Source organism: Rhipicephalus sanguineus, unplaced genomic scaffold (genome assembly GCF_013339695.2).
Source record: "Rhipicephalus sanguineus isolate Rsan-2018 unplaced genomic scaffold, BIME_Rsan_1.4 Seq276, whole genome shotgun sequence".
NCBI lineage: Eukaryota > Metazoa > Arthropoda > Arachnida > Ixodida > Ixodidae > Rhipicephalus > Rhipicephalus sanguineus.
This window is the reverse complement of record NW_023614923.1, coordinates 19,089-34,314: the sequence shown is the minus strand read 5'-3', so window position 1 is coordinate 34,314 and position 15,226 is coordinate 19,089. Positions and strand designations below refer to the sequence as shown.

Below are 15,226 nucleotides of genomic sequence, written 5' to 3'. Positions count from 1 at the left end.
AACCAAGTTAGTGATGTCCGCGAGTTGATTGCTCATTTTCCTGAGGTATTTGCAGAAGACATTGGCACGTTCAAGGGATTTTCTGCCAATGTTCCTGTGCCTCAGATGCAGTGCTGAAGTTCTGCATACCCACTGCTGTTTGCGTTGGTTGGCCTCGTAACGCAGGAGATCCTGAGGTTGCAGCGTCAGAACATTCTCATTTCCGTGAAGACAGCGAAGTGGGCAGCGCGGATTGTGCCTGTCAGAAAAAAAACGGCACAATGAGAATTTGTGGAGATTTCAAACAACAGTCAGTGCTGTGTCGCTCATGGAAACCTACCCAGTTCAGCGTGCTGAAGAGCTGGTGGCAGCCATGTCGGGAGGTCAGAAGTTTACAAAACTTGACCTGCAAGACGCCTACCAGCAGATACCTCTGGATGCAGAAAGTCATGAATACGTGGCCATACAGGGGGCACGTTAAGGAACTCAAGGTGGTCAAAATTATTTTGCCGCATGCCTCACAATCACATCATGGTTTGGCATTATTAGCTTGCGTTTTCACGGGTGATTCCTTGAAAAAATATATGATTTCGCCTCCACAAGTGTTATTTGCATTGGATGCGTTTGCAATATGCGGACAGCATTTTTGCCGGTCTGCTAAGCCCTGCGCGCAGTTACAAAAACGCGTGCAGTATCGAGTCTCGCAAAACATTTCTAAAGCGCTCGTCCAGAATACCGCCGCAGCTGTCGCTTTTAGTTTTTCTGTACTTGTTCACTCATCACGATGTGTAGTTTCAGGTTTTTTCTTGCAATTATTCCGGTGCTCACATCACTACAAAAACAAGTTGAGGTTAACTGCGGAAACTTCTTATTGCTGTCAGATTGTGTCTTCATGCAGCATTGTTGCAATGGTCAGTCACGCTCGTCATGCGGTTTAATAATCCAACCGTAAATTAATTTTCCTTAAGTCATTTCATTACCCTGAGCAGCATAAACCTGCATGAGGACATGACATGTAAGACCAGTCGTTACTACATGAGGCGAAGGGGTGTTTACTGTTTACGTGGGTCCAATCTTTGAGTGCGCCATCGAAACCTACAGAATGCCCATTTTGAATTTCTGTCATTGTCTGGCAAGCGATTGCTATGAGCAATGCCCCCGCTTGAAATGAACATTAACATTTTTGACGCGACGGTTGATTGAATCAGCAGTTCACTCAAATCAGGGTATACGACAATATAATGCACTGACGACCGTTGAGACGAAATCGGCACATATGATCCAAGTATGAGGAAATATCTCAGCATTTCCGAAACCATCGTGTGTGTCGCAGCGCAATTCGGTTCAAATCACCTAGATTATTTTCGAGGCAGACATAACTTGCACGACAAACCGCAATGTATTTAGTGAATTGAAAACTCCTCATTTCATTTATAATACTCGGGACATAAGTTTTAACCTTGAGTCTATGCCTTGTTGTAATGAAGTTAAACATTTGGCATAAATATTTTCTTAGCACGGTTTCTTTGGAGTAAGGCTGGTGAAACAACGCTGGTCTTGCTGTGCTGCGTCACCTTTTTCAGTTTTGTTTGGTCGATGGGAGCTTGCACATCTTAAGCTACACATTTCCAACCCTTTCATGACTTCGTTAACTCTCACTAGTGAAGAAAACTTCCACATTCTGCCTTGGGAGATTTGCATCGTAAAATTGAGGAGTAATCACCACCGTATCGCGAAAGAGCGGGTAGACGGCTGGCGCAGAAAACGGCGATCCTTGGAGGCGGAGCAGGTGAGTCCTTGCCGTGACGTCACATCGGCGTGGCTGCAGCGACACCAGTTTTTGTTCTCGGGGCTAAGAGACCAGAGCATGGCATGCAACGGTTTTCAGTGTTGCGCATCCATTGGACTAAGTGGTTCGGTTCGGAGAATGGGATAACGTTGATGCTGCACCCCACCCAGGGTTTCCACACAACAAGACGCAGTGGCAGCCTAACAATTATTACGACAGTGTGCAGTTATTTCTATTTTATGCGTGACGTACGAATGCTGCAAAGAGGCCTTTGCCAGATGTCCAGTTCTACAGAACTGATTTTTTAAAATGTTATTGAAATAAGTTCTTTTCATACTGCCCTATTGTTGGAGTGTGTTTCGGCACCTTCCGAATGAAAAAGAATCCTTTGGTGTTTTACTATTCATAAAATGTCGAATTTCAATTTAATGAAGTTTTGATATAACAATGTAAATTACCAACTTTGTTATATCGAGGTTTAATTGTGTAACTTTTAGAAATGCATGTTGTTACATCTGTGGATGCTGTCTTTGTGCCTTCAGGTTCCCCCTGCCTTTGGTGAGCACCTACAAGTGCAGCCAGGTGAGTGGTCTTGTCAACTGCCCTGTTGTCCTACTTGCAGTCTCTTCCTTGTAGCAAAAGTTACTGGTGTTTTATTGACAGCATTGGCTCGGTCGAGAAGATTCCTTGTGATAAGGCTGGAGTTTGCGCGTGAGCAGTCATAGTACAGTACTTATCCATAGCGGATTAAAATACCAGACACGAGTGGCATTCTTATTTCATTCTAGTCCTTGAAGGGCCCCTCTAACAATTTTCAACCTGCATCTCATTGGCTAGTTACATAAACTGATGGATGGACAGAAGTATAGCAAGAATGGCAGCGATGGGAGCACACAATCTGAAGTTATCCAAAGTTCAAAACGCAAGAAAGAAAGAGGATGCCTGCCCAAAGCTCGATTTTCGTGGGCCACGTGTTCCCATTTCGCTCATCCCTTGAGGTAACCTGGTGCTGCTAATGGCAAGAGCTCAAAGCACCTATGTAGCACCGGCATTATGGACTCCATAGTTGCCTGTTCTATCCTGCGTACTGACCATGCCGTACCCAGTAACACACAACCTGAAGCTCCTCTATTTTTATATGCCCGTCTTGTGCGCCAAACAATGGGAGCTTCGCACGCTTGCCGCGACGCGGCGCCAGCTGACACTATCGCCGGCCTGTCATCTACTCTGGACGGAAGTGCGGTGATACTCTGGCTTTACGAACTGCAGTTGCGATGATGCTGATGCTACTATTTTTAGCTTTCGAAATTCATAAACAGCGTACAACTTTAACGCGAGCTCGAGTAGCAGAAAAGCTGGGTTTGTACCTTGCAGCAGCTGTTATGACCGCCACTTTGGGATTGCATGAGACTTGGCCTTGTAAAGCTATGTACATCTTGTCTTTGACTGCAGTTATTGCATTCTGCGATTTTAATGTAGCGCGCCCTACGGTACGAACGTTTCTTTTTTTTTTATGTTCGTACTGCTGCCGCAAGAGCACTTTGTACTATAGCCTGCTGGTACCAATGGGTCTGCACCTGCAGTTTACGGTCTACCGAAAGTACACATGCCATGTCTTCCACTAGGCTTGTGCGAATATTCGAGCACTTCGAATATTCGAACGAATAATACAGTATTCGAATTCGCTTCGATTCGAATTTAAATTATTAATATTTCGAAGTATTCGAAATGAACGAATAGGTGTATATTTGTCCGCTTGTAACCCCCTGTAAAGGTGGTTTTACTGCAGTGGAGTGGTGCTATACCGTGAATACACATTTCCAGGAAAAGTACGCACTTTTCGTTTGTAATCTTTTGTAAAGGTGGTTTCACTGCAGTGGAGGGGTGCTATACCGTGAATACACCTTTCCAGGGAAAATCCGCACTGCCGCGAAGCCCCACTTCAAGGTTAAATGAACATATTACCCTCACATTGATTCATCATTTTTTAAGTCTAAAAACTTGTTATACCGGCTTATACGCTCCAAGGTAGTAAATTTAAAATGTAACATATTTTACAGGTTATCACTTGCATTCTACCGAAAGTCAATCCTGCTACTATTCAAAGTTGCTTCCACTTCCTTTGAACCAAAAAGAATGACATTGCACATGCCTTGTTACATTATTAAAAAAACGTTGTGCAGGTTGGTTGGGTCATGACAAATATGCTCGTTTTCTTTATAATATGCGATATATACTATTCGAATTCGATTAGAAATTATTCGACCAAAATCACTATTCGCTTCGAATTCGCTTCGAACCTAAAATTTACTATTCGCACAAGCCTATCTTCCACTACAGCCCATCGTCGACTCGTAAGGTCGCCGCTGCACCGACTTTCGGGTTTCTACACCAAGTGTTGGCTCACTCGCCGGAAAGCATGGGTGTGTCTAGACAAGATCGAACACGAGGTCCATGTCACCATTCCCGATTTTGATGCATTTAGTGTCGTTTCGAAGCTAGTTTTGTGAAAAAAAAATTTGTTGCAGAAGCATAGCAGAAGCCACTGACATGCGATCGTCAACAGGAAACTTGTTGACGCAGCTGTAGGGGCGTCATCAGGCTCTACGGCATTGTCGATCAGTGTTGGGTCACCCATCTCGGACGAAATTACCATTTTTTGTTTTTTCTTGGGGCAGCTGTCATCGTCCAGTTCTGGTGCACGTTTGCGGCCCCTTGGGTCACTGTGCACCTTACTACGGGCAGGCTGTTTGTATGAATGGGTAGCACGCGAACACACTGGGCACAACTCTCTTCTTTAGCTGATGGATCTTAGAGTTTTCTTTGAAATCAGGTGCAACAAAGTGCTTACTGCTGACAACCAAATAATTAGAAGAATTAGGCTCCCAAATTCTTGCGTGAAATCATTTTAATGCACTCTCGGCGCACCTTGAGATCAGCATAGATTTCATGGAAGGAAACACCAGTGTCCTTCTTCCTCGCACTTGACGTACACATAGGCACACAGCAGTGCCACATGATGAGAGCTGTTCATCGAAGACTCCAAGGTAGAGAAGTAGGTGTTCCACGTGCACAGCGCCCACCGTAAGCAAGGAGCCTTGACTTGGCAAAACACGCCACAGTACACAGACGGCCGGGATAGGTGCCGTTGGCTGCTAGAAAAGCTCGAAATGAGGTGAATGGGAGAGAGCTACAGGGGGGCTTGGGGGCGGCCTATCTGATGTACATCTAAAAAATAGAGGAGGTGCTGAAAAGGCTACGAAAATGTGCTGAGGGAACAGCAGTGTACAGCACATGTACAGTGCTCATGAATTGAAATGCAACCATTTAGGGCTGAATATTGTGCATACCTTTGTTTCCACCGTTCATGTCATGTTGGCGTGTAATTTCAAACCGAACACTTACATCACAGCCAACATTAACATTAGCTGATGCAGTTATCTTGAGTAGTTGCGCATACCAGTCGTGATAGAAATGTGATGTCTTATTTCAACCTGTGAAAACTGTACAGGCTGCTCACAAGGGTACGCAAGCGAGGAAAGATTCTTTTGAATCGATGCACTGCTTGTGTGTGTGCATTGCTCTATGCTCCTCAGAGGTCACAGTGCCCCCTTTTTTTCAACGACCATATCTGTTTGAATTAATATAAAATGTACCACAAGCAAAACTAAAACAAGATCTCAAGGAAGATGTCGTCGTACCAAAATGGTTATATGTAACATTGTTCATAACCAATTGGAGATGAGTGCCACTAGCAGCAGTGTAGTGATTTCTTTGCTCGATTAAGATATTAAATATTTCATATCGATGCTTTGACCATGGCCTCCGAGATGGCGGACGCGCGGCGGGTTTTTCTCCGGCCGTCCCAATCGCACGGAGAGAGCGTATTTCCCGAGGTGGGCGGGCGCGCTCTTTTCTCCGCACCGCAGCGCTCTTTCTTGGGATCGGAAACGCTGCCGCGCTGTTGGCGCAGCTTGCATGTGGCGAGGAAAAAATGGTTTTGCGCTTTTATTAACCTCGCGCTGATTTGGAAATGTCTGGTCAAGGTGTACGAGAGGCTAAGTAAATGCCGGGGCCTATCGATTCTCAAATGGGCTTTTTTTTTTGCTGTAGATTTGCGCCGTTATTAGAGCACTTAGAAAAACGATGCCTCTGCAAGAGATCCACATGTGCTAGAAACCTACTATACTTCGAAATTTGCGGGCTGTATAGTATGGGCACGCTAGCGAAGGAGAAGAAAAAAAAAAGAACCATCATGAGGCTGGGCGTGATGACGCCCGGGGCTCGCGCTCGCCCTGCCGCTAAAGACCGATCAGTCGTTGCCGGGCCTCCGTAAATTAAACGCGTTTTTCTTGTCGCCTATGTGTCTCTGAGGGCTTTGGCCGACCACTGGCCCCGAGCCCACAGTAGATATTTTGATAATGTTGTAAGCTAGATTTAAGGCCTGCGATGGAAGCAGTCCGTTTGGAAGCAGTATCGCAAAAGGCAGGTATCGGTGCTTGCTTCCTTTGTGCATTTTTTCCTTTGGTGTAACAACATATAGCGAAATGAAAACACGTACAGCAGCACTCAAATTTTCCATTAGGGACAATTTGTTTAAATTTCCTTTATTAACAACTTGCAGGCACTTCCTTCTATACGGAATGCTTTACAGGCATCCCAAGCTTCTTTTTGCTATTCGACTTGCAGAAGGGTACGCAGCAGTATGCCATATTCCTGAAATTAAAGAGAAGACACAGGACCTCACAGCATTTTCTCTAGCAACTGCAACAACAACAAAAAAAAAGACAGCACTGACAGAGTGTCAGTTATATAGCCGTAAGTAGTCTGCAACTTCAATTAATAAATCACTGCTATTGAATCGAACATTCATTTCCACTTCCACGCCAAAATTTAGTCTTCTTTACGCAGAACGCCAGCGACACAAGCACGCAAGATAAAAAACCGCGCAAACGCCGCAGCATGAGCGCGTTACAAAGAAATAAGGTCGAGCGCACGCTGGGGCGGAACGCTAACTGAGCCAACCAAACTCGGCATCAGCAATCGTCATGCTCTCTCCTCGCGATGTCGCCGGCGCCATCAAGTCTGGCACGACAGCCGCGCTCGCATAGCGCACAATGCCTCGCACTCGCCCACGAGGCTTCCCCAGTTTCCCTTCCAACTATGTACCTCCCGTCGCGCCGCAGGAGACAGGGAGGAGGTTGCAGGCGGTCGCCATACGTCTAGACCGTGGTCTAGACTGAAAGTCGCCGGTTCTGTGACGACCACGGACTGGTTACAGGCGTGTTTTGTTCATTTATGATCGATTGATTGATTTGGATGCAGTCGAGAGCACAGTAAATGAACAGATGCTGATATTGCCATTGTGCTACCAAAATGTAAGTGAAATCCGGATGATGAAAAAGGAGGCGATAACAACTCAGGCACTTTCACTGTGAACGACGTGTGGAGTAAGTGTAGGTCGGCTAATCGAAGCCTTCAACAATATTCCGGCAAAATTACTTATCATCTAGAGCGCAACCGTGCTTCGGTTGACCAACTCATAAATATCCGTACGCGATCAAATAGTAAAACGAGTGTCACGATAGGAGGACAATATGATTCAACGACGAAAATTAGCCCAGTTTTCACCCATACACGTCTCCAGAGAAGGAAGAATGCTACAATGCCCCTGTATATTTCTCAAATCAAGGTATTTCGCGCCGAGACAAAACGGACTGTAATGAAAAAAAAAGGTAACACTACCACAGACGAATTGATACCTCCTTACAATAATTTATATCAGGAAAATTCAGCAGTTGCCGTGGTTTTCTCCGTAAATTGGACCAAAATAAATGCAGTAACAGAAAAAATACTTGCCTTCAGTGCATCCAGAACATCCTGGCGGCAATGCTTGCTCGTACGCAGAAAAAAAAAAACATCGCACGCTGCAATCCCGCGCGCTCTTGCCGCGGTCTCCGCTGCCGCAGGAATTCCAAGTGAGTGCGCCATCCCGCGTGGTAGCCGGGCGCGCGACGCGACGTTCGTTTTATTTGCTGGGGAGCGCGGCGATTGGGACGGCCGGAAAGAAACCGCCGCGCGCCGTTATCGGAGGCCATGCTTTGACAATGCATTACTCAGCCAGCTATAGAAGCTGTTATGGGTAAGTCAACCACGTCAGAAAAGATGCAAGGCACAATATATGTACACACGAGCTGCTGATATAACTACTGGCTTGTAAATTAAATGTATCGGAAACATGGTTTCATAAGGAGAAAAATGAATGCAAAGCCTTGAGGAGGATAAATATTTATAGGTCATAAATTCGGATGCAATGTTTCTGGGATGTCCTTGGTAGGATATATCCAGTAGTGGACATCTGGCATGAATGCCTTAGTCGCATTCAAAATTGAGCATGTAGATTGCAGTGTTATTTCGGTGTCAGATTGTTTTCACTGTGTGTGTTGTTTCATGTGCAGTAACCTAGGAAGTCAACTGTGGCAAAACACCTATTCAAACAAACTGTGTCATGGTCATAGCTGAAAAGTAGTGTGGCAAGTAATGATGCAGGGACTTAAATCTGCTATGAGGTATCACTCAAACCTCATTATAACAAAGTCACATTTGCCACGAAAATAACTTCGTTATATCCGAAAATTCGTTCTATGCTCCATTTACTTCGTTATAACCGATAATTCGTTATATCCACGTTCGTTATATTGAGGTTTAAGTGTAGAGAAATGTGGATCTTCAAGCAGGCTTTGGATGCATGAGCTTTCACGTGGAAACACACGTAACTCGCTGCTGTGTTATGAAAAGTTATACTCGATTTTTTCTGATATATTAACTTCTGTGTAAAAGTCTTTTATTGTTTCACAGAATTACCTCAGCTGCACAACTTATTTGTTGCAATCTTAAGGGGACGAAGCATGCTTAGCAAAGCTGCAGTGCCCATAGGCACACCTCCTTCCCCCGATGCCAAAATGTGTCCAGAACATACTAATGCAGCTTGCAATTGGAGCTGCCAAAGCTTTATTGGCAACTCCAATCCCTTGGGCAAGGTTTTGGATGGAATGAGGGTCCCAAATGATGGTGTTCCGTTGGTGTTCCTAATTGGCAAATCCCCGGAAGGGGATATACCAGAGCCCGAATGTCACCAGTAATGACACAATTCCTAGTTTGAAGTTGTGATTGTTATGCTCTGTTAATCGAGATTTTTTTGCATTTGCAGATATTCCAGAGCTCCCAGCTGTGCTGGTGAGTCATGCTTCCGCATAATGTCAGCTTCTACAGTGGAATATTTTATCACCAATCTCACATTTAATAAATGAGTTAAGCTTTTCAAACATGCCATATATACTTTTTTTTTTGCAATTTCAATAAAACAGCATAAGCTCTAACTTGGAGAAATAAGATACTTAGTATCGGAAGATCTTTGCCACCGCACAGAATAAACCTGTTTCTAAAGTTGTTTGTCAATGCTGTGTGCGCATTTGTGATGGTTAAAAAAATTTCACAATATGCTTCATTGCACTGCACTACAGTATAGCAGTGAACCATCCAGATGATGGTTTGGATGTAGATGCCCCTCGGTGTCTTCAAGTATTTGGGCTAGGACTTGTGCCGCAGGTGCTCCAATTCTTTCCTGTAGGAAGTTGTGGCAGGCTTGCTTGGAATCCGTGAAGATTGCCAGTGGCTAGTTTACATGCTGGCTTTGTGAAGGGCTAACGCAATGGCCAGCTCTTCGGCTTTTGCGATTGTGCAGGGGAGGGCTGATGCATCGGAAGTAACATGTCCTTGGCGGTCGCGACCAATGCCTACATCTTGATCACCTACACGGCAGTGTTCGTAAAACGGGCCCTCGTTTTTGAATCTATATTTTCTGTATTTACTGGGCCCTCGCTCTCCTCCTGCCGCAGTGTAGATTGGAGTCCATGCGCCACGAAGCATGTGGCGCATGGTGATAGGCTCTGTGCAACTTAGTCAGATGCACTATTTAAAGTTCAGTGTACCGCCAAATGATGGGACCAATAAAAAACGGGATCAGTTTCATTTGGCGTTCACTGCCGCACAAGCGGCTGCAAGCCTGCGTTTGACAGGACACAGATATTGCGTTGGCACTCTGCCCGAAAAGTGAGAGAATAATGAAGCTCTTTCTACATGTTGGTGGAGGGGGCAGGTCAACCTTCGATAGCCTTGTCACAGGCGGAGGTATTATACTTGCAAGAGTGTTTGCAGATTCGTCAATGATTAGTCGCCGCATGTTTTGTAGCTGTTAGCCATTTTATGTTCTCTTCTCCCTTGTACATGTAAGGTGGCTTTTCTGCAATCGTTTCTTTCGGTTCTCTACTTATTCTGTTTCTTCAGCAATAACGTATTAATTGCGAGTCGGGGCCCGTGTTGTTGTTCTTTACTCGTCATTTTCTTCGTGCTTTTTTTCATTCAAGATGGTTCATAAGATGTGGAGGCTTGTGCTGCAGTGGTCTCATTTGCATTGCGTAATGATGAGAAACTACGGCCCTCGAAGGGGTACGATACGGTTTGAGCCCTTAGTCATCCTCTCCGCTCTAGATCAGCCTGAGCTGGACAGGAGTGCCTCCCATGGCTCCTTCATGGTGTTTACATAGTGGTGTTTCATTTGATGTGTGCACTCCCACGTATGTGGTACAGGGTGGTGTGGCCCTGCACCACAAGCATTTGTCCCTGCAGGCACTGGGTGCATGTGATCTAATATGTTTTTATGGTGCCTTCTGGAGCCTACGCCAGGCAGTGGCATCTGTCATAATTCAGGGTGCTGAATACTGGAGGATGGCTGGGTATGGGTCCTGTGCTTGAGCTTGGGCTTTAGAAGTGCTCGGTTGTGTAGGAAGCCTTGATCTGCTCTGTCGGTGTGCAGGTTACCCATGATGGCAATGTAGCTCAGTATCCAGATGATGGTTTGGATGTAGATGCCCTCGGTGTCTTCAAGTATTTGGGCTAGGACTTGTGCCGCAGGTGCTCCAATTCTTTCCTGTAGGAAGTTGTGGCAGGCTTGATTGGAATCCGTGAAGATTGCCAGTGGCTAGTTTTACATGCTGGCTTTTGTGAAGGGCTAACGCAATGGCCAGCTCTTCGGTTTTTGCGATTGTGCAGGGGAGGGCTGATGCATCGGAAGTAACATGTCCTTGGCGGTCGCAGACCAATGCCTACATCTTGATCACATACACGGCAGTGTTCGTAAACGGCCCACGTTTTTGAATCTATATTTTCTGTATTTACTGGGCCCTCGCTCTCCTCCTGCCGCAAGTAGATTGGAGTCCACGTTGCGTGGGATGGCCGTGACGAGGTGTCTCACAGGTTTCTTGGGTTCCTGTTTTGGGGCAAGGTATCCCAACGTTTGTAGGGCCTGCCGGTCCATGCGAGTGTGCTCAGTCTGTTGTTGTGAGACATGAAGGCCCTCTGTGAGTTTGTTGAGGCTGTTTTGTAACCAGTGCCAGCAATTCTTAGTTGATTGTACTTGGCAGGTAGAGAGCAGTCTTGAAGGCCATCCGTAAGAGGGCGCCAAACTGTTTCGTCTCCACCCAACCCGGGCCTCGTCATTTGACAACTAGGTGGCCAAGGCAATCATAGTGATGGATTTGCTTTAGTAAGCTTCACGCTATACTGTAGTGCAGTGCAATAAGCATATTGATAAGTGAAATAGCTGTGTTCGTGCAGTGAAGTGCATACCTGCGGCTTATGTTGTTAGTCAATAACCAATACAGTAAAAGCTCATTGATTCGACCCCGTTAATTCGGAAAAACGATCATTGTACGTGTTCTCTGTTCCGGCAAGCTGATGACCTCAAATTCTCGTTAATTCGGTCATGTTTGGCCGTAACCTGGTTAATTCGGACAATCATTGGAGCGTGCCAAGCCGAAGCGCCACAAGGGTGACACAAAAGGCGGAAAATGACGTTCGCAAGCAACCAAAACAGCCGTGGGCCTTCAAAAATGGCGTGGTCACCATCCGCAGTCGTGTTATTGATGACCAAGGCTTCAGCGGCTGCGGCAAACTTGCTTTGTTTTCGATTTTACTCAGCGCACACGAACTGCGTGACAGCTATCTATGATCGCGTCGAAAGTGACTGGGGTCAAAGCTGCAACAAGCAGTAGTTTCGTTTTCGCTGCGTGCCTCCAGAAGTATGTACTCACCATCCATGATTGTGCATTAGTGAGCCATGTTTATTCAGCAGCAGATGCGGTGTGCAACAGCTTCGTTTTGACTCTGGATGTAGGCCATGTGTGTGCCTTCAGAACTGCGTGTATGCTATGATTGTGTCTTCAGCGACCACCATAAGTCAGCAGAAAATTGGAGCTCACTCAGACTCACTTAAAGGGACACTAAAGGCAAATAACAATTTATGTCAGAGTGAAAGCCCAATGTATGACAACTTCTAAAACGGCAATATTATCAAGCAGTGCCCTACTTACCGAGAAATTAAGCTAAATGTATCACATGATGAGCGCCACGAGTGGGGACATTTTCGAAGTGATCCCGATGACGTAGGGAAGTCGGCCTACAATAATCACTAGTAATCAAACTAGCAGCAGTAAAAAAACATTCCGAGCAACAGAAGACGTAATAAAATGCTGTCTGTTTGTTTCCGCTTGATTCATGGAAAACAAAACCTCCGTGGCGTTGCCATGGGGAACTGCGCGCATGGTTCAAACTTCCGTTTTCGCCGAACTGTGCCTCGCCCGTCTCAGTGGTAGTTTCGGGATCGCGTACTGCCGTGCGTGTTTTGCGCGCTCGTGAAAGTCGCTCTGACAGAAAGTCCGACAAAATGCCGCATGCGTGTGATATTGCCGGATGCCCGAATGGTGCACAACGCCAGTGCTGCAGCAAGGAAACCGTGTGTCTTTTCACTGGGTGCCGCGGAATGAACCCTTACGCTCGAAGTGGCTTAGTGTCATGCCATTGCGCCAGTGTGCTAAACCAAAACCTCTGCGTGTGTGCTCGCTGCACTTTCGTACTGAGGATTACGAGACCAACCGCAACTTGGTGACGGCTTTGAATGTGCCCATCCGAGCAAGTCTTTGCCGCAGCGCCGTTGTTGCTACTGTGGTCCCGCTACTTTCGCTCGACTGCTACTAGTGTCGGCGGCCGCGCAGTAAAAGCGGGCAACGTTGGGCACGGCAGCAGTGACGTATGAGAGTCGTATTTTCAGGCGGGATTTGAAGCGCGCTAACGCGATGCGGACCACTAAAAACGTGATTTTATTTCAAAATAAGCACTTCCTTGGCACAAAAGCAGCACTACGAGGTTTCTGGACCGCTATTTCAACAATCAACGTCGACTTAATATTTGCCTTTAGTGTCCCTTTAAGAAATATATTTTGCCCTAGGAGCTCACTCGGACTCAGACTCACCAAAATTTTCCTCAACCAGACTCACCCGGACTCACACTCACTCAAATTTTTCTCAACTAAACTCACTCAGACTCAAACTCATCAACACGTTACTCCCGGGCTCACTCAGACTCACGGCTTGATCTGAGTCTGAGTGCGTCGGAGTGAATCCACTCATGAGTCCGTTAGCGTAAAGTTAGCGTTGTCGATCATGGCATCAATGCTCTTTAACACCAATATTTCACATAATCGGCACGTAACGATATGCCATTGGATCATGTACCTTCAAATACAAGTTGTCAGTGGTTTCAATCCAGTAAACATTTTTATGAAAATGCGACTCCCACGATATTTTTGTTAAGAACTTCCTGTGAAAGAGCTTGCGGGGAATGTCATGCCCCCCCTCCCCCCTATCACTGCTCTGTTCAATAATATCGAGGTGGCGCATGAACGCTTGTGCATGGAGATACGTATGAATAGACTAGTTTAAACATAAGGCAATATAAGGATTATAGTAATTTTGAAGATAAGTGGGCATGACCATAGGTCTGCAATCATAGGTGGAGCTCACTCAGGCTCACTCAAGACATATATTTTGCTCTTAGGGCTCCTCAGACTCAGACTCACCAATATTTTCCTCAATCGGACTCACCCGGACTCAGACTCACTAAACTTTTCCTCAACCAGATTCATTCGGGCTCACACACACCAAATTATTATTAACCCAGACTCACTCAGACTAGCAGCCCGATCCGAGTCTGAGTGCGTCTGTATGAGTCGGCTCATGAGTGAGTTTGCCGACCTATGGCGACCATGGTGTTGTCCACAGCGGATGCGGCACTCAGTTTTGACTTCGGCCAATTAGCGCGCAATGTCCAAAACTAAAAATAGTAGAAGCTGTTGAAGATGAAGAGCTTCAGCCATGGTCCGCATGCTGGCATAAAACTCGCTTGCTGCATTGTGATGGACGAACGATCAGTTGCCGGCCATTTCTCCGGCGAAAAAGTCATTTTCACGTGTGCGCGGTGGTGCTGGTGGTGGCGGTACGTAACAAGGGATGGGTTCAGAGGACGTTTCGGCTTAAGGTGTTCTTAAGGGGGTGTTGAGTTTTGTCACATTGTGAACGAAGTTGAGAATGACAAAAATTGCAGTTTTTACAACGCTCTTATGTAAAATAAGTACTGGATTTGCGTATTCATCAAGACAATGGAAGTGCATTGATGTAATAGACACTTGTTTATTGTTTTTTTTTTGGTACTTTCAATTATTCAGCATTCGGTTATTTGGACATTTTTTCCGATCCCGTGATATCCGAATTAATGAGCTTTTACTGTATATTGAACTATTTTCTGACCTTCTTCATATTAGATATACCATGGTTTGACTGTAGTTAGTCCGCAAGATGTCCATGAAACTTTTACATATGCAACAAGGTGCAAGAAAAAATCACCTGTTCAAGCTTAGTTAAAACATTGTGGCACACTCCGCTTCTTGGAGAACACCCTCGCACAAGTCCTCATCAAGCAGATTATAAGCGCACACCCTCTTGCTTGGGCTGTTTCAACACTTCATTGTCCAGTATGCAACCTTCAGCGTGTTTTTGTTCTCGTAGGTTGCACCTCTTGGCAGCAACTTACATTGGAGGCCTTTGTGGTGTGCATTTGCAAAGAGGGTGTCGCCAATACTGTGTTGTGGTTGTTACTACTATACACCAACGCCATTGTTTGTGGGGCATTGCCAGATTTGGCCTCCCACTAGCATTTCTCTTTACTCTGCTTTTTCTTGTACTATTGGCAGCCGTTGTTGTTTGAAACTCATCTGGAGAGAAAAGAAAAGGAATTGACTGGGGTCAATTATTTATGCAAGAATACCAAGGGGTGACACAACAATCAGCAGACCTCGGCAATTTTGACCAATGATGTGTTCGGATTCTGATAACGTGGAGCCCGTCGGGATTTTCACAATTCATATGATTGAAGAACACTGTCGTGTCCCTGCGTCTTGTTTCCTTCACAGGGACAAGCAAATGACATGTGACAAAATATTGTATCTGATGCAAGTATAACGAATTATTCTTCAACTATTCAATTACTGCAAATTAACTTTCAACA

The 15,226-nt window shown here is 45.6% G+C and overlaps 1 protein-coding gene across 1 annotated transcript in view; it reads left to right on the top strand.

Moving 5' to 3' along the window:
- Positions 1-307: 307 nt before the first annotated feature.
- The window catches only part of LOC119376915 (zinc finger protein 77-like), a gene marked incomplete at its 3' end in the record, with an annotated part of 33,058 nt that continues 18,139 nt past the window's right edge, over positions 308-15,226 (top strand). Inside the window, 3 exon segments of the mRNA XM_049411506.1 lie at positions 308-451; positions 2,311-2,350; positions 8,979-9,004. Of these exon segments, the coding sequence (XP_049267463.1) occupies positions 308-451; positions 2,311-2,350; positions 8,979-9,004 (210 nt within the window).